General features: G+C 41.5%; 1 protein-coding gene across 4 annotated transcripts in view; it reads left to right on the top strand.

Moving 5' to 3' along the window:
- Positions 1–25,194, top strand: part of MYO16 (myosin XVI) — a 568,549-nt gene that overhangs the window by 246,665 nt on the left and 296,690 nt on the right. For all 4 annotated transcript variants that reach the window (XM_005304985.5, XM_065581026.1, XM_042844168.2 and 1 more), the window contains exon 8: positions 21,600–21,675. In XM_005304985.5, coding sequence (XP_005305042.2) covers positions 21,600–21,675 — 76 coding nt within the window. The remainder of the gene's footprint in view (positions 1–21,599; positions 21,676–25,194) is intronic.

The raw sequence follows: 25,194 nt of genomic DNA, 5'->3' as shown, positions 1-25,194 counted from the left end.
TGTTTATGATTCTCTCATCTTTTGAAAAATACTTGCATAACCCATAGACCTGTTACCTTGGAAATTCTTCTTAAGGGCTTCACTCCATTGTGCTTTCTGGGAACATATCAGAATGGACAGATGGGCTTTCTAGTTCCGTATCTTGTCTTTGATAATGGCCAATGATGGATGCTTCAGAAGAAACCCTTAAACCTTCACAAAACATCAAATTTTACAGTACCCTACCATGACCCCATCCAATCATAATGCTATGTCTTGAGTCACAATGATTGACAGCCTGTCAAATTCTGTCCTTGCTATTGTGCTTACAAATGCTATTCTTATTCATAAAACAATTTAATATTTCTTTGAATCCTACTAGCTGTTTAACTCCATAATGTGCTGCAGCAATGAGTTCCACAAGTTAACTGAACATTTTATTAAAAAAATATTTTGTATTTTTAAATATGTAGATTTTTTATTTCTTTTCACCCTGCATTATGGATTAGGGTAACGTGGAGGGCTCTATTCTCTCATTCATTACTTTTTTCTATCTCTATATAATCTTTTCCAAACCTATTCTGTTTTTGTTTTTTAGACCCAGTGACCTAAATTTAATTGCATATTCAAAATTAGGAAACACTGTCAATTGGCAGTAAACCAGCCCCTATGTAATGTTGCCTTCTTCAGAAAAGTGAAATGATCTCCACCCCTTCACTCCTCTGCTGCCTCCTGGCCTATTAATCCTGTCCGTTTTGTGGCGTGCCACCTAGCTCCTGTCCCATATTCTATCTTTGAAGATGCCAGGCAAAATGATTAAGAGAACCGCTAGACACCTAGCTACTGCTAATAGCGTTTGATGGACCTATCTCCATGATTTTATCTAGTCCTTTTTTAAACCCTGTTATAATTTTGGCCTTCACAACATCCTCTGGCAAAAAGTTTCACAAGTTGACTGTGCGTTATGTGAAGAAATACTTCCTTTTGTTTGTTTAAAACCTGCTGCCTATTAATTTCATTTGGTGATCCCTAGTTCTTGTGTTATGACGAGTAAATAACACTTCCTTTTATTTACCTTCTCCACACCAGTCATGATTTTATAGACCTCTGTCATATCCCCCTTTAGTCATCTCTTTTCCGTCCTGAAAAGTCCCAGTCTTATTAATCTCTCCTCATATGGAAACTGTTCCATATCCCTAATCATTTTCGTTGTCCTTTTCTGTAGCTTTTCCAGTTCAATATATCTTTTTTTAGATGGGGCAACCTCATCTGCATGCAGTATTCAAAATGTGGGTGTACCATGGATTCATATAGAGGCAATATGATATTTTCTGTCTTATTATCTATCCCTTTTCTGCTATGCTGTTGCCTAATTACCTAGTTTTTTATGTCATGTGGCTGCAGAGGATCAGAGAAGGTGTGGAAGTGAGGGGAAACATAAAGTGGGTCAACAAAAGATGGAGTCAGATCCACTTAACAATCTTAAAAACTTACAAGTCTCTAGCTATAAAAGTGCTTAAAGTTTTCCATGTGCATTGAAGATTCTCCTCATCCCCTCTATTCTCCACCTTTTACTAACCCCCATCTCACCCAAGTATAACTCCCCATACTGCTCTCATATCTCCTGTAGACTTGTCATTAGGACCAGGAGCCTTGATTTTGTGACAAAGAGTCCTGTGGCACCTTATAGATTAAGGCCTGGGCTACACTAGCGGGGGGGGGGGAGAGTTTCGAACTAAGATACACAACTTCAGCTACGCTATTCGCGTAGCTGAAGTTGAAGTATCTTAGTTTGACTTATCTCACCGTCCTCACGGCGGCGAGTCGACTGCCGCAGCTCCCCCATCGACTCTGCTTACTCCTCCTGCCGAGGTGGAGTACGGGCGTCGATCCCCGAGACATCGAACACTACCCGCCGATCCAGTGGGTAGTATAGACGTACCCTATCAGATGTATTGGAGCATAAGTTTTCGTGGGTGAATACCCACTCCGTCAGACACATGCGTCTGACGAAGTGGGTATTCACCCACGAAAGCTTATGCTCCAATACATCTGTTAGTCTATAAGGTGCCACAGGACTCTTTGTTGTTTTTTACAGATCCAGACTAACATGGCTACCCCTCTGATACTTGATTTTGTGAGACACTCAAGACCTACTGGAGCATAGGACTTCTGCCCTGCAGACCCTACAAGCCAACCCTCTTTAAATTTTTGGCCCTCACTCAAAAAACAAACAAAACAAACAATCAAACAAACAAAAAGATGGGTCAGTAGGGTGAAAAATCCTGTAATTTATTTTGACCCTGGCATGTATTTTTGCAAAATTTAAGGAGAACAAATGTATAGATTGTGTAGGTAGGGTGATGTGATAATGAATAATGAAGGGTTAAAAAGCAGAAAAAACTGGATGGTTAGTTCCTTTCCAGACTTTTTTTGAAGATCGTATTTTTGTAAAGGAAGTATAATATTGTTTCAGGGTAATAACTGGTCTCTACTCAAGTATGTTTTCAACCATAACTCTTTTTTAAAACAAAGTCTTATGTTTAGGCATATCATATAACATGCTAGATGGAAGTGAAAAGAAATCTTTGTTACTTCTACAGCCGTAATAAAATAGAGACTGTGCTAGTTAACCATACTTGAAAAGAAAGCATCATGTGGTTTAAAATTTAGAATGAGCAAATTGCATGAGCTGCTGTATGTGAAGAAGTTTACAGTGATTAAAGATTAAAAAGACCATGAACCTCATTAAAAATCTTGAGCTGAAAATGGATGAATGCTGCTAGATTACAAATAAAGGCTTTGAAGCTAGTATCTTATCACTATAACATCAGAACTAAACCATATGAAAAACATGGAAGGGAAGTATTAACCCAGTTGCATTAAAGGTATAAAACTCTCCATAGCTGATCTATAATCTCAGATTCTCTATATTGCATGAGCTTCCTGTTACTGCAAAAGAAATGTCTTCAGAATCTGAATAAGACCTTCTGTTGCTATTGCCTTTTCTATGCATATTAGAGGGTTCTATGAATGTGTAGAACAAAGCAAAATGTAAATACTATTAAAACTCCAAAAGCTGAATGCACAATAAAAAGTTACTGTATACTGTGGCATTTCCATACGGTGGTACCAAAATCCTAACAAGCCAGATTGTTGGCAATATTTCACGAAACCACCCTCAAACAGTTTACAGGGAAAGCTGTCAGCAGATGCTATTTTTGGTCGCCAAGTTTCAATCAGGATACAGGAACAGTGAGGGTATAGTGCACATGTGTCAAACTCAAGGCCCGCGGGCCACATCCGGCCCGCCATACAATTATATCCGGCCCGCGAAATCGTTTTATATATCTGTTTTTAATGGCCCTGTGATATGACGCCCCAATAACACACACTACAAATCCCATGATGCAGTGCAATTGCCGCCAACGGCAAGCCGCGGTTCAAGTTCGCGGTCTGTTGATGTATACAACGCTAATATCAAATCAAAGCTAGACCCCAACAATGGCCAAGAGAAAAATTGATTCTGAAAACCGAGGCTTTCAAAGCCGGTGGGAGAATGAGTATATGTTTACTGAAATTGCAGGTAAACCAGTGTGTCTCCTTTGCGGGAGTAATATCGCTGTAATGAAGGAGTATAACCTAAGACGGCACTACGAGACGAAACATGAGAACAAATTCAAAAACCTGAGCGCAGGACAGAAGCTACAAAAGGTAGAGGAGTTGAAGAAGAATTTGACATCCCAGCAGACGTTTTTCACCAAAGCAAAATCACAAAGTGAAGCTGCTGTGAAAGCAAGTTTCATTGTGGCCGAAGAGATCGCCAAATCAGGACGGCCGTTTACCGAGGGGGAATTCGTAAAGAATTGTATGATGAAAGTGTGCGACGTCCTTTGTCCAGATAAAACGCGAGCGTTTGCAAATGTAAGCCTCAGCAGAAACACTGTTGCTAATCGGGTTTGTGAGATGGCGACTGATTTGAAAACACAGTTGATTGAAAGAGCAAAAGATTTTGTTGCATACTCCCTTGCCGTGGATGAAACTACTGACGCGACTGACACTGCACAGCTGGCGATATTTATCCGTGGTGTGGATTCCAATTTGTGCGTAACAGAGGAAATACTGGACATTAAATCGATGCACGGGACAACGAAAGGAGAAGACATCTTTGGAAATGTATTTCAAAGTGTAACCGACATGAAACTGCCGTGGGAAAAACTCGTTGGACTTACAACAGATGGCGCACCTGCTATGTGTGGTGAAAAAAATGGACTGGTGGGAAGGATGCGCTCAAAGATGCGGGAGGAGAACTGTGCCGGTGAGTTGACAGTGTATCACTGCATCATACACCAGGAATCGCTGAGTGCTAAAGTCCTAAAAATGGATCATGTGATGAACACTGTAACACAAACCGTCAACTTTATCAGAGCCCACGGTTTAAATCACCGCCAATTCCAGTCTTTTCTGCGGGAAATAGATAGCGAGTTTGGCGATATGCCATATCATACGGAGGTCCGGTGGCTAAGTCGGGGAAAAGTTCTCAAAAGACACTTTGAGCTGCGAGAGGAAATCTGCCAGTTCATGGACAGTAAGGGGAAAGACTGCACAGTTCTGCGGGATGAAAAGTGGAAATGTGAGTTGGCGTTCCTGGCTGACATAACGTCGCATCTTAGCGCTTTAAACCTTCAACTCCAGGGACGGGAGCACATAATAACCGATATGCATGATGCAGTGAAGGCATTTCAAGTGAAGCTGCGCTTATGGGAGACACAAATGCACCAATGCAACTTGTCTCACTTTCCCTGTTGCCAAGTAATACGGAACCAAGAAAGTGCCACAGTTTTCCCAAATGCCACCTTTGCTGAAAAACTCAGCGCGCTGCGCACTGAGTTCGCACGGCGCTTCAGTGACTTTGAGGCACAGAAAAGTAACTTCGAGCTGCTTCGCAACCCATTTGCAGTCGATGTGGAAACCGCACCTGTAGAAATGCAGATGGAGCTGATAGAACTGCAATGTAACGGGACACTGAAGGCAAAGTACGACACTGCGGGGCCAGCACAGTTCACTCGCTTCATTCCTGAAGCGATGCCGCAGCTCCGCCAACATGCGGCTCGAATCCTGTCCATGTTTGGCAGCACATATCTGTGCGAGCAGCTGTTCTCTGTGATGAAAATTAACAAAACGTCACACAGGAGTCGCCTCACTGATGAACACCTGCAATCGATCCTGAGAATCTTCACAACACAGAACCTAACCCCAAACATAAACGAACTTGTTGCAAAGAAAAGACTCCAAGTATCAGGCTCTGACTAAATAGGACAAGAAAATGGAATGTTATGATTTGTTATGATTATACTTTTGCTTTAAATTCAATTTTTTATTTATATTTTCAGATTTTTTAATATTCCAGCATGTACAGATTTTGAATGTATTGTATTGACAGGATATTTTTTTATGAAGAGCAAAATATTTTAAGTTGAAATGTATTTATTTTGGAATGATATCCTGTATTTTGGTTCATATTAATGGTTAAAAAACATAAATATTTAGTCTGTTAAATAAATGGTTATACTGTTCGGCCCGCGAGTTTTGAGTTTTGGCCCCCTGTGCAATTGAGTTTGACACCCCTGGTATAGTGTAATGTGTGATAACAGGTCTAATGTGCCCACCTGTTGCGTGTGGCTTAGAATCCGTGGCACAGAGAACTTTTATTCACCTTGCTTAGAAGTAAAGCAAATGACAAAATAGTATATGCACACTTGATGTGCTTTAACTAGTATCACTATCAGCAAAACCAAACATGTGTGTTGCATATAACTTCCAGAGAAGAAATATCAGACACTGATAAGTCCATACATACCTGAAGAACGTTTGATGTTCTTATGGAAAAATATTGTAAAATATATTATAGTCACTGCTAAACATACTACATAAAATGGATTAAAACAGTGCTTGTCCAAATATTAAAAAACAAGAGAGAAAGGTAACCACTTAGGTACATCAGTCTGTCAGTGGGTGTATATACAGTATGTATGGAGCTGTTGTCACTTTTATATAGGAATATAGGAATAAAAGTCATCCACTGTCTTGGACAGATCAGATTGCAACAGACTCCAGTTACTGCAGTATTGCCAGTCCCACACATTCAAAAATTATGAGTCAGGCCATAAAAAAATCATGAGATTTAACAAATAAATACATTAAATTAAATAAATATGGGTTTCTTTTTTTATCGGTCTTTTTATTTATTTGACCTCTTGCTTCTGAGCGTCTAGGTTTCATATTTTCAAGCTTTTCCCTGCAACCATCATGGCTGGAAAGATACTTATTTTTGAAAATGCAAGCTGAGATTCTCACATAATCATGAAACTCCAGGAGCTGAGGCTTACCAAATATCAGAAGTTCATAATAAAGCTGTGAAAGTTGGCAACGCTTCTATGATGTTAAATTAGAATAATACAGTTGTTAAATAGAAGTTCTCCATACTTTACCGAGAACACCATCACAAAGTGCACTTGCAAGTGTGTTTTATAAGAAGAAAGCTTGAAAACGTTGTATGGCAAGCTAACTTGTCTAGCTCCTCTTTTTTAGGGAATTCCTAATTTAATACTACATGTATCTTTTTCAAAAGTTTACCCATGAAATAGCAATCCTTTAAACACTTCCCGCCACCCCTTTGTGTATTGTCTATACACATTTCCCTGAGTTAAATATTGATTCCTGTATATTTGCACCTAAATATCTTTTTGATTAATTTCCATTAATTAGCTTAATCGCATAAATTGAACTGCTGCTTAGTCCCATCAAATTCAACATTTCTTTTAGGTCACAACAGGGAATATATCCCTTTCACTGACTTCTGATAGTACAGATTGTTGTACTACATGTTCATGTTTACTTTTGGTATGAATACAGATTTATCATTCTACTCCACTGTGAAGTGTAGTTTCATTCTATTTGGTTTAACTCCATGCTAACCTCCATATTGAAATAAATGTACAAAGATCATTAAATTATCATATTTCAATATTGTAACAATAGACCTGACAGTTAAAAAAAAAGAAAGAAAAAAGAGGGGAAAATATACTCAGTTTCACACTGCCACTAGCTTGCATATCAAGGCAGAGTTTCCCCCAAATTCAATTTCAGAGCTTCTGCAAACACAGTCCAAGATATTTTTCACTGAATTGAACCCAAAGGGGTTGGAATTGTTCAGTATTTCAAACTGAATAGAGTATAGTTATTCAGAGAATATATATTTTCTTTGTCAAGCAGTTAGAATCTTTCATTTATGGTCGAAAATCTAGAGACTGTTTTATCCAGGTATAAATCATCCTCTTCCCTTTGGTCTTTTCTTTTCAGCAAACATGATGATCATCAGATACAGTGTCAGTGTTTCCCTTCAGATTATATTCTATTGATTTCCCTCAAGCCAGAGAACCACTGTTGGGTTTCTATGTTCTCTCTCTCTCGCTTTCCTTTTTACTATTTTTCAGAAGATTTCAATACATCTTTCAAATGCTAATTGTACACATAGGGTACGTCTATACTTACCTCCGGGTCCGGTGGTAAGCAATTGATCTTCTGGGATCGATCCCAGAAGTGCTCGCCGTCGACGCCGGTACTCCTGCTCTGCGAGAGGAGTACACGGAGTCGACGGGGGAGCCTGTCTGCCGCGTGTGGACCCGCGGTAAGTTCGAACTAAGATAGTTCGACTTCAGCTACGTGAATAACGTATCTTAGTTCGAAGTGGCGGGTTAGTGTGGACCAGCCCATATAATGCTAAGACAGGCAGAGAGGGTTTAACACAATACAAGATGACATTGAAACAGACATACACTTCTATGCATTAAATTCAGATTATGTGCAGGCACAGTTTTTAAGAAATAATTCAAGACTTTCAACTAAATATGTTAATGTATGCGACATTAAGTTAATGCATTATACATTGCTGTTTGACCATCACAGCCCCTCAGTGATCGGTATAAGTGAGCTGTCCTTGATATACTCGATGTAATAACTCTCACTTCAACATAGATATTAATTACACACACACACAAAGTTAAAGAACATTATGGAATCAAGCATTCAGAATTTCGGATATGTCAAAATTAAGATTGCCTGTGCTTAATCCAACCTCTGTGGACTATGTATTATGATATAGTCTTTAATTACATGATCACATACTATTTTTCCCACAGGACATCCAGCTTCATTCAGAGCACAGAATAGATGTTCACTTAATGAGCAGCTATTCAATATTTTTTTTTCTTACTATTCAATGGGCTGCCCCACGTTTAATTTACTGCATGATATTCAACCCTGCTCCAATGACCATTTTTTCCCCCATGGGCTTTTCTATGGAGCTCACCACTATAGTATCTGAGTACTTCACAGACTTTAATGAATTTATTTTCACAAAATCCCATGAAGTGAGGGAGTGGTGATATCCCCATTTTGCACATGGGGATCTGAAGCACAGAACAATTAAGGTCAAAAGTGTTCACTAATTTTGGGTGCCTGCTTTGAGACACCTAGAACCTGAGTTTTAAGAGTACCTAGCATTGTATAGCACAATATGTATTGAAGAATTCAAAGGAACTTGGAAGAAACTTGAAGCAAGGAACCAGAAGGAGAGGGGTAGGGGGGAATGTTGGGTTTGACAGGGAGAATATATGGATTTGGACAGGGAGCAAGAGTGAGGAAGGGAAGGATTTGATGGTTGGGAACACATGTAAATTAGATAATGAATAGCCATTGAATGTGCAAGCTAGTACATTTTATTATTTGCATAAAATCTGCAGCTTTCTGAATTTACAGCTTTAACAAGTGTGTCTCAAAGGGGGAAGGAGGAAAAAAGGCTGGGGGAGAGTAACACTGAAGCTTGGGAGAATCATTAAGGGAACCCTGTGAGGAATAAAGGCCTCAACCAGAGCTAGTATCTTACCCTGCGTCAGCAGCTGCAGAGGATATGTATACACTGAAGCTTGGAGTGAGCCTCCCAGCCTGGGTAAACAAGCCTCCTGCTAGTGGTGCTCAAGCTAGCATGCTAAAAGTAACAGTGTGGACATTGCTGCTGTGGCAGAGATGCAGGCTAGCTACATGAGCTCAGAGCCAGGGGGTTGAGTGGCCTTGAGAGCCTGAGCTGTCTACCTATGCTGGGCTGTTTGCTGCCATCAGCAGTGTAGACATACCCACAGAGACTTTAGATCCTGTATACTACTTAGGGACAAAATACCAGACCAGAGACCAGGAGAGGGGAGACACTTATCAGGACAGTTGAACCTGCTCTTCTCAGAAGTACCCCAGCTGAGAACAAAGAAACCAAAACATGATCTGGTAACAGTTTAGAGCAGACTTCACAATCTGCAGTGGTTCCTGAGGAATTTCTTTTCTATCACTTCTTCATGCATCCTGTCTTCTGTCCTGTCATTGGAGTCTCTTATCTGTGGCAACAGGCCTTACTGGCTACAAGCTGGACAATATTTGTGCACCATAACCTGAGGTTTATATAACTGAGCTATGTAACTTAGCTAACCTTTAACGCAGGGGTCGGCAACCTCTGGTACGTGGCTCACCAGGGTAAGCACCCTGGCGGGCCGGACCAGTTTGTTTACCTGCTGCCTCCGCAGATTCGGCCGATTGCGGCTCCCACTGGCAGTGGTTCGCCGTTCCAGGCCAACGGGGATGGCGGGAATCCGCGGCCAGCACATCCCTCGGCCCACGCCGCTTCCTACCGCCCACATTGGCCTGGAGCGGCAAACTGCGGCCAGTGGGAGACGCGATCGGCCGAACCTGTGGAGGCGGCAGGTAAACAAACTGGTCCAGTCCACCAGGGTGCTTACCCTGGCGAGCCGTGTGCCAGAGCTTGCCGACCCCTGCTTTAACGTGTGGTGGGCTTTATAATATTAGTCTGCTGCTTCTTTAACTGTCTGTTTTAAGTTTCTTACCCCTTGTTTAGGTAGTTGAAAGTAAAGTTGTTCAGGGTGAATGATACACCTTCTGTGCTTTTCCTGTCCATATGTACATGTTTTCTTGGCTCCTTGCATCATAAACATCGCTCCCATTAATGAATCACTCTTGATTTCCTTGTAAATTTTCCTGGGAGGACAAATGTCTCCATTCGCAATTTGCAAACTGTTTTTCCAGGTAGAGGCTCTGCACATTCTTTTATAGGGAGCAAGTGTGCAAAGATATAGTAGACTGTATGTGTGTGTGTGTGTATATCCTCTATCCTTAACTGCTATTGCTGTCTGTACATATTGCAGCGACAAGGTGGGTGAACTAATATCTTTCATTGGACCAACTTCTGCTGGTGAGAGAGGCAAGCTTTTGAGCTTACAGAGAGCTCATCTTCTATCTATTACAAGCAGCTCAAACAAGAATCTGTGTGACACACACATGCTTGGTGTGGTGCTCTGTCCCCCTTTAGTGGCACCTAGACCATCTAGGATTGACAAGTCTGCTACAATATTGGCTAAGAGATATCCCATCTCCTGGAACAGGAAGGGACCCTGAAAGGTCATCGAGTCCAGCCCCCTGCCTTCACTAGCAGGACCACATACTGATTTTGCCCCAGATCCCTAAGTGGCCCCCTCACGGATTGAACTCACAGCCCTGGGTTTAGCAGGCCAATACTCAAACCACTGAGCTATCCCTCCCCCCTAAAAAAAGCGAAAAAAAAGCGATGTGGCTTTTAGCTCATGCAGTACAAGTTCATACACTAAGTTTCAGAGGTTACCCCTGCTCATTCTAGTCAGGCATCTCCCCACCCTGTACTCAGGACAACAGAATTCCTGGTTGCCTTCCTTGAGGATAGACCCAAGAGTAGAGCTGGCTGGAGGATGGCAATTTTGTTTTGCAGCAACTTGAAGGTTTTGAAATTTGTTTTCATTTCACATTAGAACAAACCCAAAACCTTTTGAGAGGAGTGTCTCACTGTCTGTCCAGATGTTTTAGGGCCCTGACCTGTTCTTCCTAATTCAGAGTGATCTGGGATGAAAACCTCTCCGCTGCATCAGACACAGCAGGGAGTTGAACCTGGGTCTCCCTTGAGCATGAGAGATTTCTCTCTCACTCTCAACTTTCCCAATGAAAACTTCATAGAAACAGCATATTTTGACAAAATTTCATTGAATCAAAAATGTGCAGGCCAGCTGTACCTGAGAGCAATATCTTTATACGTTTTGATTAAACAAGATCCATAGTAACTCTAGAAGGACAGATAGTTTAGTTCTACTGGATCTTTAGTTCTTCAAGTGCATGTTTTTTCTACTAGGAGCATTCAGTCAGACTGTCCAGATCAGTGGTCCCCAACGCAGTGCCCATGGGCGCCATGGCGCCTACCGGGGCATTTATGTGCGCCCGTCTACTGACAAGGGAGCGCCCCATTGCCGAGGAGCATGGCCGCCGGACAAGCAGCTGCCGAAATGCCGCTGAGAAGCGTCAATGCCAAGAAGCGTCGCTGCCGAAATGCCGCTGTTTCTCAGCAGCGATGGTTCTCGATGATGCCGCTTCTCGGTGGCATTTCGGCGGCTGGTCGTCCGGCGCCCACCACACTGAAAGGTTGGGGACCACTGGTCCAGGTGGTAGTTTCTAGCTTGTTCATCACAAGCCATGATGCTAAATAATACATTTTTGACACAGCATTTTCAAGTTTGTCTTCTACATGATCGTAGGATTAACATTCTCTTATTTATATGTATTTCCTGTGCTCATGAATAATCATGGTTTTTTTGAAGCATTGCTAATAGACTAACGGATCACACATGTCATTGCTTTTGTAGGCTGAGTGCATTGCACACACTACAGGCTCCTTGCATTCCTCTATTTCCCTGTTTCCCCACAAGTCCCTGTGTTCCCCTTCCCATCCCTGAACCCTCCAACACACATCCTCCCTCATGCCAGGGCCTCTATGTGTGCCCCTCATTTCCTCCTTCCCCATTCCAGGGTTCCATGTCTCCTCCCATTTCATCCTCTGCCACATGTCAGGGGTTCTGTGTTCCCCATTCTCCCTCCACGTGCCAGCAGTTCTGTATGCCCCCTATTTCTCTCTCCCCCCAAGTCATTCAGATTGTCAACATTTTAAACTCCATTGAGACAATGGACAAGCCTGAATGGAGGGGAGGGTTGGAGAGTTTTGTGCTGGAAAGTGCTGATGGCAGATGTCAACTGGTTCTTTGATATATAGACAATTGACCTGGTTGAAGTTGCTCGGTCTGTAACCAGATGCCAGGGGCTCCGTGTGTCCTCCATTTATTTTTCCCTTCCAATAGGGTTCTGTCCACTGATGTCTAGAGTATTTCTTAATATTTTTGGAATTGATCAGAAGCAGAGTTCAAAAATTATTGCACTACACCCAAACAGAGAAACAGAGAAATGCCATCAAGTTGAGTGTAGGGCTTTGCTTTGTTCTGCCGATTAACTTTGACGATAGAAAAAATAGTCTTCTGTATAAAAAATAGTATTAGTGCATCAGTGACCTCAGATGTATTATTATATATAGTTGGGCACTGAAAAGAAATTTAAGGAAATTAACTTGACATTTAGAAGAGGCACCTTAATAATTATAGCAATGCCAGGTCACTCCCTAATTAAATTAATTTAGGCTGTGGAAATGGGAAGTGGTAGCTTTTTTCCACTGATCACTTCATCAAACCAAGAAAGGCCTGATACCATAGCATTGAAAGCATCAATGGAAAATATAGTTTGTTTGTTGTCTCTTCAAAGACAAGTTGATTTAGATATGATTCAGTATTACTCTATTTCAAATAACACTGATCATCTATTTATCACCCATATCACTACACTGGTTGTTGCTATTTCTTTTTAAATGTCAGTCTAAGGACTGGATGTCTCTTGGGATGCTTGCCTTGGACAATAAAAATAGACTAACCAGTTTCATTGTGAGGATTCAAGAGCATAAGAATTGCTTATCCAGTTTCAACCAGTACAACTTAAAACTCTACAGCAGCACAGTTGTAGCTCTTCAGTGTAAACGTTATCTGCACCAACAGGAGGGGTTCTCCCATTGGTGTAGTTAATCCACCTCCCGAGAGGCAGTAGTTAGGTTGATGGAACAATTCTTCCGTCATTTTAGCGCTGTCACATGGGAATTTAGATTGGCTTAACACCCCTGAATGACATAGTTATGCCAACCTAATTTTCTAGTGTCAACCAGGCCTGAGAGAGGCTAGAGCCAGATGCATCAAAGGAAAGGTGCCAGAAACCCTGTGCTCGATAATTATGGAATAACCAACTCATAGGATCTTTTTTTAGTCCCAACAATTCAGTGGTTGGTTTATCATTATGTAAACACATATTCAAGTACTAGAACTGTACTATAGTATTTGGATTGCAAGTACTATAGGGAAATATTTATTTCCAATTACCAATAATAATTAAAAGTATATTTTAATGTATTAGGTTTTCCAAATGTTTCCCAGCTTTTACATACAATTCAGGCCTGAACTATTGTAAATGACAGTAGCCCTTTGATATCTCTATCTGGACTCCGAGGAACCTTGGAATGAAACGGTTCATAAGCATTATACTGGCTTTTCAATATTATTTCTATAATAGATTTGTCTTCTAAGTTACATATAGCAATACTACTGTACTGACAGGATTTAAAATCACAGATAAGAATGATTTGTTTTTCAGTTACATTCATATAAAATGCCTATAGTTATTCTCAGATCTTGTCAGATATTTTATAATTGTTTTTTTTTGTTCACTATGCAACCGATTAAAACATATCATTTGAAGAATACTTCTAGACTTTTGCTATGCTGTGCTTATCCCTGCCTCATCCTGAGAAGCTGATTATTATTTCCTTTATCACTCCTGAATTAAATTCTTTTAATGCTTTACTTACTGATTTGTGAAGCAAGCTAATTACTAAACTGTACAAGATTCTGCTGCCTTGGTATTTTTTCATGCAGGTTAAGCACAAATATACTTCAGTGTCATCACTGCACGAGTCATGTTTAGCATACAGAATGTATTTAAAGATGTTGTTGTTAACCTGTGAGGCTTTTCACCAACAAAGATATAAATATATTTCAAGTAATTGTTTCAACTAGAGCCAATGACATTGATTACTGTGTTCTCGTATAACACTGCTCTACAGCCAAAATGCTTCTGAAATAAATGTAATCAAACTTTACTAATTCTGGGTCACTGAGAATGAAAATGATGCTTAAAATTGTTGATTGGCTCTAGTTTTCAAGATATGCTATTGGGTCAGTATATACGACCCTTGACTTGGGAATGGCAGAGGATAAGTGAGTTATAACGGGAAGGGATCTCAATTTAAACCAGAAATGACTAAAATACATCTTTGACTGGATCTATAAATAAATCTACGACTGGGTTTGGACAGTACTTGCTTTTTAGGCAAAACAATGAATGATGCAATCTGAAGCTGCTATTGCGTCATACATGATATGAATTGCATCATGTTATTCCTAGAAGTCATGGATGATGCAATCATAACGAAGCTTACATCACTCTGCTGAACAAATTGCCCTATATCAGCTCTAGAAATCATACAGTGTCGTGCTCTCTTATTTGTCAGTTTTTGATTTTGCAAAGGGACACATTTCTGTTTAGCCAAAGTGAGCAGAGATGCCTCGTACTTGTGTGAACAGTGCAGATAACTTCTGCTATGTTTGTGGTGAAGCGACTTTTGCATCACAAAAGCGCTGTATAACCACTATGGTTAAGAAAGCCTATCACCTTTATTTTGGCTGCAAAATTGGAGATCGGGACAAGAGGTGGGCCCCACACATATGCTGCAACACTTGTGCAACAAATCTTCGCCAGTGGTTGAACAGGAACAGGAAATCTATGCCTTTTGCAGTGCCAATGATTTGGAGCGAGCCAACAGATCATACCAGCAATTGTTACTTCTGCATGGTGCCTCCAGTTGGGAAAGGTGTGTCAAAGAAGAAAAAGTGGACTGTGCATTATCCAAACATTCCATCAGCTATACGCCCAGAACCCCACAGAGAAGGACTGCCGGTTCCTGATGCACCAGAATCATTCTCACTTGAGTCAGACGAGGAAGAGGAAGAGGATGAAACTTCTGGTCCTGAACCATCAATGTCACAGGACCCACATTTTCTCCCATCCTCCTCCTCTGAACCACACCTCATAACACAAGGTGAACTGAATGACCTTGTCAGGGATTTGGAACTACCCAAGAGTAAGGCAGAGCTCTTGGGCTCCAGACTACAGCAGTGGAATCTCCTGACAGGTGATGTTAGGGTTTCCATCTTCCATGACTGTCAAAAGGATCTTGTCCCATTCTTCTTCATGGAAGGTGATCTTGTAGCCTGCAACAACATTGATGGTGTGATGGCAGCCCTCAACATCGTTCACGATCCAGATGAGTGGAGACTGTTAATTGATTCATCGAAGACGAGTCTTAAAGCTGTTTTACTGCATAATGGCAATGTTTTGCCATCAATTCTAGTTGGTCATGCAGTCCATATGAAGGAAACCTATGACAACATGAAACAACTTTTGAGGTGCATAAACTATGACCAACATCAGTGGCAGCTTTGTGGCGATTTGAAGGTTGTTGCTCTCTTGCTTGGTCTGCAGACTGGATACACAAAGTACTGCTGTTTTCTCTGCGAATGGGATAGTCGTGCAAGAGATTCCCACTACATCAAGAAAGATTGGCCACTCTGACAGTCATTGGAGCCTGGGAGGAAAAGTGTTCAGCATCCACCACTTGTTGAATCAAGGAAGATTTTGTTACCACCTTTACACATCAAGCTGGGTCTGATGAAGAACTTTGTCAAGGCCATTGACAAAACACAAGCAGCTTTCAAGTACCTCCGTGGAAAATTTCCAAGGTTAAGTGAAGCTAAGATAAAGGAAGGTGTCTTTGTTGGTCCTCAGATTCGTGAACTTCTTTGAGATGATGCATTTGACCATGCACTGTGTGGCAAGGAAAAGACGGCATGGAAAGACTTCCAGTTAGTGGCAATAAATTTTCTCGGAAACAACAAGGCAGACAACTACAGGTTGTTGGTGGAAAACCTCCTCAAGGCATACAAAAGCCTTGGTTGCAACATGTCACTAAAGATACATTTTTTGCACTCTCACCTAGATTTTTTTCCACCGAACTGCGGAGCAGTGAGCGACGAGCACGGCGAGCGATTTCACCAGGACATTGCAACAATGGAGAAACGCTATCAGGGCAAATGGAGCCCATCAATGCTTGCAGACTATTGCTGGACAGGGACAAGTGATGCTCCATTTAATGAATACAAGAGACAAGCCAAGAAGCGCCGAGTAGACACTGAATAGGACTAAACTATGTACATAATAGTTTTTTACCTTTTGTTTCATAAGAAATTTTATTTCTATAACCCTTTTGCTGATTTTTAAAGTGTTACATAAACAGGTGAAATATTATCATGTAAAGCAACCATAAACACATGAAAAGACCTAGGTTTACAATTTATGATTAAAACTCTACTATCTACACAATATACATAGACATAAAATGTAAAAACTTAAATATCTTAGAAACAGTAGCCAATCAGTTGTTTTAATTGTCATATTTGAATTCAGCACATCAAAATACATAATAAATAGCACATTTTATCTCTGAAGCAGACAACTTCTCAAAAATTGTAGACCAGTGTAATAGAACGTAATATTATATGCCACTTTGGGCTGGCTACAAACACAATTTATATCATTGTCTGTGCTGAGCTGGCCTGATTGCTGGTGTATGTCACTGAGTTGAGTTATAGGATAAAAATGGGGTGCAGTGGACCTAGAATAATATAAAACAGTATTTTTTTCTTACTTGAGTGGAAGGATGGTTTTAAAGTTAGGACCCACAAAATCTGGGTTTAATCACAGTGCTGCTGTAAACTTCATGTATGACCATGGGCAAGTTATTTAAACTCTGTGCCACAATTCTTCATCTTTAAAATAGGGATAATAGTACTTTATTTCTCCCATATTTTGTCTGACTGGTCTACTTACATTAGACTGTAAACTCATTGGGAATATATAGATGTTCGGTGCATAGGCCCGAATTGAGACCCCAATTTCATTTGGGAAGTTAGATGCTATTGTAATATGAATACTAATAATAGACCTCTTCTTAATCATTCTGTATTTAACTTATCTATGCTGTGATTTTATTTAATATTATACAGGCATGAAATGGACTGCAGCAGTCCTGTAAAATGTCAAAAATGTTTATGTGGGAGTATAGCCAGCAAAGGACATGAGAACAGATCTGACCGTTACTTAAAAAAATATTTTTGGGACCAGCAGTGCTTCCAAAGTGTTCTAAAGGCTTGCCTGTATGGAGAATTAGTGTGCGTTAAGTTGAGGTATAAATCTACAGTGTACTAGCCTGCCATGCATGCAGGGTATGTCTACACAGGGATAAAAATACCTGGGGCTGGCCTGGGTCAGCTCACTCGAGCTTGCGGGGCTTGGGCTTGGGGGCTGAAAAATTGCTTTGTAGACATTTGGGCTCAGGCTGGAGCCTGAGAGTGGAGGGTCCTAGAGCTTCGGCTCCAGCTCAAGCCTGAACATCAACATAGCAATTTTTAGCTCCACAGCCCGAGCGCTGGGAACCTGAGTCAGCTGACCCAGGCCATCTGTAGCCATGCCATGGGGATTTTATTCCATCCATGTAGAAGTACCCTAACCCTAGTACACCATGTGGATCCTGCTACTGCACGTTACAAGTTCTGCGGTGAGCTTTGACTTACTGCTGTTTCAGACTAAGCATAGTAGCTGAAAGCATAGCACCCGAAGGCCTTGTCTACGCTACCACTTTTGTCAGTATAACTTACGTCACTCAGGGGTGTGAGAAACGCCCCCCTCCCCCCCAGCGACATAAGTAACACCGACAGAAGCCCAGTGTTTACAGCGCTATATCGGCGGGAGAGCTTCTCCTGATGACATAGCTACCGCGGGTTATATGTTGATGGGAGAGTCCTCTCCCGTCGGCATAGAGCAGCTACACGAGCCATCTTATGACAGCACAGCTGCATCACTACAGCTGTGCCATTGTAGGCTCGCTAGTCTAGACATGCTCCAAGCCACACTCAGTGACTTTCACTGTTCTATAGCAGTATCCAGATACTGAGTTACTGCGCAGCAAGCTGGTTTTGCTGGAGATTTACAACTTAGATTGCTGGCACAGTAATTCAATGAATAGACGAGCCCCAAATATTTATATTCAGTAATTTAGAAAAAAAATTATCCACTCAGATCTACAACATGGATCTAGATTCAAATATTCTGATTTCCCTCTATGTACATACCATTGTACATTGATATAATTGGTAGTATCTTTCATGCATGTAGTGAGAGCTGATTATTAAAAGAATAAATCTGACATTTAACATTTATAATATTTAACAAAGCAGTGGTTAAAAACTGTGAAGACTGAAAACTGATATTATTGAGGGGTTTGCATATAGAGTGAAATTTATCTACCAATATCAAGGCTCTCAGCAGAGCAGAAAACCCATTGTTCCACTGTACTCTGCAGAGCAATGGGTGATTTTGTGCACAGTCTGTGTACTAGAAGTGAGATTTGTGCTAGCTGTGCATTAACTAACATGAAATGGGATGGACCAGGGGAAAGGTTCGGAGGTGTAGCCACTAGATCCACATTGATATTCAGATTCAGTAGCCAAATGGTCACAATGGGATGCACAAGGATTGTGGCACTTGTTCCTGACCAGGGACTGGAGTGGTGGTTGTGAAGGGAGTCATAGGACTACCCAGTGTTTTGACTGCTGATTGAGGAATGTATTTTGTTTCACTTACACCCAAGTGTAATTCACCTGCATAGATGCATGTGTGTGCGTTTCCCTTATGCAAGATTGCAATTATTCAATAAGAGAAGAATATATATTAACAAGTTTAAAATTTGATGTGTTCTGGGCAAATGAACAACTGACTGAATTTGCCAACGAAAGCAGATGAAACAACCCTGTCTGCTACCTCCCTCCAGGACGTATGGGCTGGAGGGGATAGTTAATTCCCTTAAGGAACTTCGTACTTTTTACAAGTGTAAGTTTTAAAATAATTTAAAAATAATAAGCACACAACCAATCCTTATGGCACAACCACATTAGGAAAAACAACGGTTAAAATTATTTGATTTGATAAGGATAGATCCACAGTTATCTGTCATTTTGTCTGTAGGATCTATAATATATCATTATATATTACAATTTATGTTACGTTAATTATCTCTACTTTAGTCATAATCTCTATAGAATTGACATACCTGCAGAAGGAGGCATTTTCTGAAGACTGTGTGTTTCCCAGGATTGGCATACTGCAGCTATTGTAGAAATTCATTCCTTTGTGGATCCAGCCCTATTCTATGAAGAAATATGCCAGCTGGATTTTAACCTCCTGCTTCTAAAGCATGTAAACTAAATTAGTTTCAAACCAAAGCAGCCAGGCATTCACTATCCAGGAGCAGGAGTTATAAAGTAATTGAAATTAGCAGTGACCTGAATAACTTAGCCTTAGTGATGTGCATCAAGGATTTCCAGCTGGAATTATTTCAACAGCAAGAAGCACTGACATTACAGCATGGCCCAAGACCAAAACTTAGTCTAACACCAGAAGCTACCTATTCTTCCTGAATTGAAAGAGAATAAAATAAATGTTTTAGTACTACCACTACTTCTTTCTAGAATCACTGTTAAAGAGATTATGCAATTGCTGCTGATTTAGTCTGCTCAGTGACTAAGCAGGGTAGATGTCATTTGCAATGGAAAAACACACAAAGATTTGTTAGGGGTTCTAACTCGTGAGCAGGGCTAATTGGATTTGGAATTCACTATTACAGTTGCTGTCCCTGCTGCTACTACCAGAAAGGAAAACCAGAATTAGAAAGGGGAGGAGCTTGAAGTAGTTTTAGAAAGAAATTATTTTAGCAGTATTCCATAAACAATATTTGCCTGCTTTGTATGAATAGACATTCTATTTTACCTTTGCATTTATCAAGTAATTCCCCATTCTTCTATTTATTTACTAACTTGTTTGTGTCTTCCTAGTATTTGTATTATTTCTTTCAGAACAATTTCCCTATCACTAGCCTTTTTTACCATCATACTGTTCCTTCCATGACAAGTTGCATCCTTTCTACTGGCATCCCATCCAGGTCTCATTTTTCTTTAGATCTCTTCTTAGTTTGATCTAAAGCTGGGATTCTCAAACTGGGGGTTGAGGCAGTCACAAGGTGGTTACATGGGGATCACAAGCTATTAGCTCCATGGGGCTGACAGTTCCTCATTAAATTAAATTACCCCCCCCCATTTTTAATGTATAAAATGGGGTCACACTCAGAGACTTGTTATATGAAAGGGGTCACTAATTCAAAAAGTTTGAAAAGTCTAAGGAATCTTTTATTTTCTGTCTGATCTACCTTTATTCATTTAGTCCTCAACTGTCTGGTTATGTTTACGTTGTAAGCATTGTGCCTTTACCATATATTCCAAGCTGCCCAAAAGACCTCTCTTCTTTTTTCAGCTGTGTATCCATGTGCTCTGTATATTCCCCACCCCTTCTTAGTGCCATTTCTTACTTCTTTCTTTCTAATCTTTCCATTTATCAGACTAGACAATGTACAAACCCTGTTTGCTGTACAAATATCTTAAGAGGCTACAGTACAGTACAATGGCAGGAACGTCAAAAAAACATTGTTTGCGGCACTCTTGCAAGACAGTACGATATTGTATCAAGATAATTTTTACTATTACTATCAAAGGGGCTGATAAACATAAGACAAATTTCTTTTAGCAAAAAAGAACAGGTTTCTTTTTGTAGTGGCTATGATTCAGTTCCCTAGTTTGGCAGTGACAGTACAGAGTTAGTACACAGTCAGGGTGTGTCTGCACAGGGAGTTTAATGTGAAGCTTTTTGATGTGCATCTGGTAACTCACAGTATGTACCAATAGCATGCACATGGGATGCCTGTTCCACTTTCAGTTTGCATGATGTGAACGCATGGCAGTGGTTTATGTGAACTGAGGGAGTAGAGTTCTCAAAGGTTTTCCCATGGTCATTTGGTTCATGGCTGAGCAATATGCATCAAGGGATTGTTTTCCCTGTGAATTGTGGGATGCAAAGCAGAAGCCACGTGGGTTCAATTTTTTTTAAAGTTTCCGTCTCTGGGAGGGCTAGCACTATTTTCAAAGTGCTGCCAGCATGGACCAGAAATGCACTGCTCCGCTATGGTGGCAACCCTTGTGTTGACAAGCCCTTGGTTAAATGTGTTGAATGTTTGGGATCCAGGCCCTGGCAGGTGGGAAATGTTAATCTGTCATTGCTGATGGGGATACCTCTGCATGTGCAGAGTGTATGTATGCCTGGGATACACTGAAACTTGGAAAAGAAATCCTAGGCTTGTGAAAGAATTGTACATTGTGTGCACCTCTTAGTTTAGAAACGGCTGTGGGGTTGGTTGGAGCAGGTGGATCATATCACTACATGGCTTCCCATGGTATGGAAGTACTGACTAAAGAGGCCTTTTTAATTGAATTGTAACTGTGATATTCACATCATACTTTTGTTACTTCAAAAATATTTTTGTCCTTTTCTAGACAAAACTTGTGAAACTGCTGTTGATGCATCAGGCAAACCCTAGTCTTCTCAGCTGCAATGATGAAAAGCCCTCAGGTGGGTGATGATCCATTAATGTTATTTATGTGCTAATAAATGTGATAGTCCTTTATTTTTCCCTCAGCAAATGGTGCTATCCTTCACTCATCATCTGTATACTGTTGGCTAAGCCCACCATGCAAAGAGTAAGTTGTTTTGTATGGAGGTATGTGAATGCCTCAAAGGGAATTTTACTGCATAATTCCACCACAAGAACGTATCATGTAATTTCAAAGAGACTGACTCAAGAAGTTTTGAGAGGTTATGTGTTCACAAAATACTATTGTAGTTGGGGTGCTTTTCACCTCTCGCTTTTGGGTTCTGAAGCTGTGGCATTATGCGAGGACCAATGCCTTAAAGGATCTTCTTAAAGTTATGGAATAAGTGATGATTTATTGTATGTAACCCTTCTGCCAGTAAGATTTGGCAGCAACAAGGGCCGGGTTCAGTATTTAGGGGTTCCTTTTCAACAATACAACACAAAACCGGCTCAAGCCCCCACCCAGTGACCTGGGACAATTACACACCACCCCCTGGGTGCCTCTAAGAGGCAATGCTTCCCCTCTTGTAAGCACAGAGTCTGAGTGTAGCAAAAAAAATTAATAAAAGGAGGGAAATAACTCGGCATTAATTTGGGAAAACACTGCAAACAGGGTTCATAAACATAAACCATGAGCAAAAGACCCACCCCCAAAATAAGTTGGGCAGTGTCCTTTTCCCTCAAGTTCTTATGTCCAGCAACCAAAAGTCCCTTTAATGTGTCCGTCCCTTCTCTGCATCCCACTCACAGTTGTTGTCCTTGGTCAGTGCAGACCCAGAGTTCAGAGGTGCATCTGCAGAGTTTACCTCCCACCGTGGGTGGAGGGGGGTAAGGTGGCATCTTACTCGTTCCGCTGCCTGGGATCTTGCTCGTGGCACCTCTTCACTGGCTGCCTGGCTGCCTGATTACCGTGCCTCTCTACTGGCCACTCTGCCAGCCAATCATTGAGATGTCTTCAGGTCCCACCACTAACAAAGCTTTCAGTGAGTTCATCTGTTAGTGGGGGAGCCTCACTACTGGTGCACACAGGGCAGTCTCTTGCATCAGATACACTGTCCCAAAGCACATCTAACACTTAGACCTAGGTATCAGTGATTTCAGCTCTGCAGTTGGTAACAAGACTCTCAATTGAGTCTCAATTAGCTCTTTTATTATACAGTGGAGAGATGAAGAGTCAAATAGTATCTAAGACCCTTAAGCAGGGCCCACACCATCAGGTACAAGTACCTGTCCCCACCCACTGTCAACTCACTGGGCTTTGATACCGATGTCCCCTGCCTAGCAAGTGCCATTTAGTTGAGGGTGAGTCTCTCAATCAGGATATGACAAGTACAGTTGTGCTGCCCTTGATCACACTAGAGGAAAAACAACGCTTTATTACTCCTTCCCCAATAACAAGGAGACTGGGGATCCAACACTAGCCAAAAATGATCATTTGGGCAAGCAGTCCCATCAGGCTGAGCACATAGGCAGGGTGGGTGTCCCCATGCAAACAAGATCAGCTCCTGAAGTGCTCTTCCGCAACTCATCACTGGATGTCAGGGAGAGCTCATTCAGACTCTGCTTACATGTATTTTAAAATAATAGCATTTCTTGTATATTTGAGGTAAATTGTGCCTTCTCTTATGGAAAGTCATCCAAAAAAACTGATAACATAATAAAAAAAGATCCATTCATAAAATGTCTTCTCTATAACTTTTAGTATTATTTTTAGCATATTTTCTTATTCCTATGGAGACTTGGTTTTGGTGGTTCCTGTCTTTCTCTACCTCCCTATAGCCAGAGTTAGATGCTACAAGGTTGGATGCTCATCTCCATGATTTTCAGAGATGTTCAGGATTGACAGGCATAACCCATTAGCCCTGATCAGGATATCATGATCAGCTCAGTTATCAAAGGGCAACATGTTTCCCAGTGTACTGCAACCCTTTCTTTTTGCACAGATGACTCTCCCTGCAAAAACTGCCTCTACCCCTCCTCTGCAGACCTTCCTTTTTACTTCTTCCTCCACCCACCCACCAGCCCATTGCTTCTCCAGGGTACCTGGCTGCATGCTACTGTTGCTCTTCACATACAGTGGAACAGCAGCAGCTGCTAATTGAACCCTGGATGTTTAATAATGTTGCAAAAGCAAAATGTCGCAAAAGCAGTTCATCCTGCTCCATAGTACTACTGCTTTGAGGCACCTCTCTAACCCACCAGATTCAAAGAGCAGCGCTGTCATTGTCTCAGAAGGAAACTTCCTCAGAATAGAAGTGAGGAAATAAATGATTTTGAAATTGGGCTGTATGTAGAATATAGAAAGAGGAAATGGAAGTCTAGTACTGTAAAAAACTGAAGAGTCTTATTGGCAGGCTAGGAGAAGTAGTGTCCTCAGCATAATTCACCTTATAAATAAGGCAATGATTTTGTCATGGAGGTCGCAGAAGTCACGGATTCTGTGACTTCCAGACACCTTTGTGACTTCAGCCCATGGCACCTGGGAGCTGCAGGGTTCCCCGCTGCCTGGGAACTTCAGGCAGCTGGGCCCCGGGAGCTCTGAGCCACCGTGGGCGGCGGAGGGTGCTCTGCAGCTCCCAGCCCCTTTGGGGGGGTGGGAGATCCTGCATCTCCCAGTCATCGCAGGCAGTGGGGAGACATCTGGAGCTCCGGTGGGACACCCCAGGCTCCTGGCCTCTGAGCCACATGCAGTGGGGGACCCACAGCTTGGATCTGGGCCTCCCGCCGCTGGTGTGAGGACCTTCAGCTTGCATTTTGTCATGTATATTTTTAGTAGAAGTCACAGATAGGTCACAGGTTTCCATGAATTTTTATTTGTCCATGACCTATCCGTGACTTTTACTAAAAATATGCATGGCAAAATTTTAGCCTTACTTACAAATAAAGTATTAGAGGTGAAGAAGGCAAATACCCTGGAAAAGAGGAGCAACCAAAGAAATACGTAGTGCATTAAACAAAGCATTATTTTTAAAAATCCTTCTGTGGAAGTGCAATACCTTACCTTCTGAGGAAAGGTTGCAATGAGTGAACATAAGCCATCTGGCCTTGGCTACACTTACCGGCAAGTTCGACGGCTGGAAATCGAACTTCTGGGTTCGACTTATCGCGTCTAGTCTGGACGCGATAAGTCGAACCCGGAAGTGCTCGCCGTCGACTGCGGTACTCCAGCTCGCCGAGAGGAGTACCGCGGAGTCGACGGGGGAGCCTGCCTGCCGAGTGTGGACCAAGGTAAGTTTCAACTAATTCGAAATAAGGTACTTCGAACTTCAGCTACGTTATTCACGTAGCTGAAGTTGCGTACCTTAGTTCGAATTAGGGGGGGTAGTGTAGACCAAGCCTTGAAAACTTAAACCTTAACTCAGAATATTCACATAGCACAAAAAAAAAAAAAAGTTGCTTTCAGCACTTCCACTTGTGCAAATCAGTATACAATTTTAGGAGTCAGACTAATTTGTGGGCGGGGGGGGGCGCGATACCAAGAGCTTTCAATACTCTCT

This window comes from Chrysemys picta, chromosome 1 (assembly GCF_011386835.1).
Source record: "Chrysemys picta bellii isolate R12L10 chromosome 1, ASM1138683v2, whole genome shotgun sequence".
In the NCBI taxonomy this organism is placed as follows: domain Eukaryota; kingdom Metazoa; phylum Chordata; order Testudines; family Emydidae; genus Chrysemys; species Chrysemys picta.
Note: the sequence above shows the minus strand (reverse complement) of the source record. Positions and strands in the feature narration are given on the sequence as shown.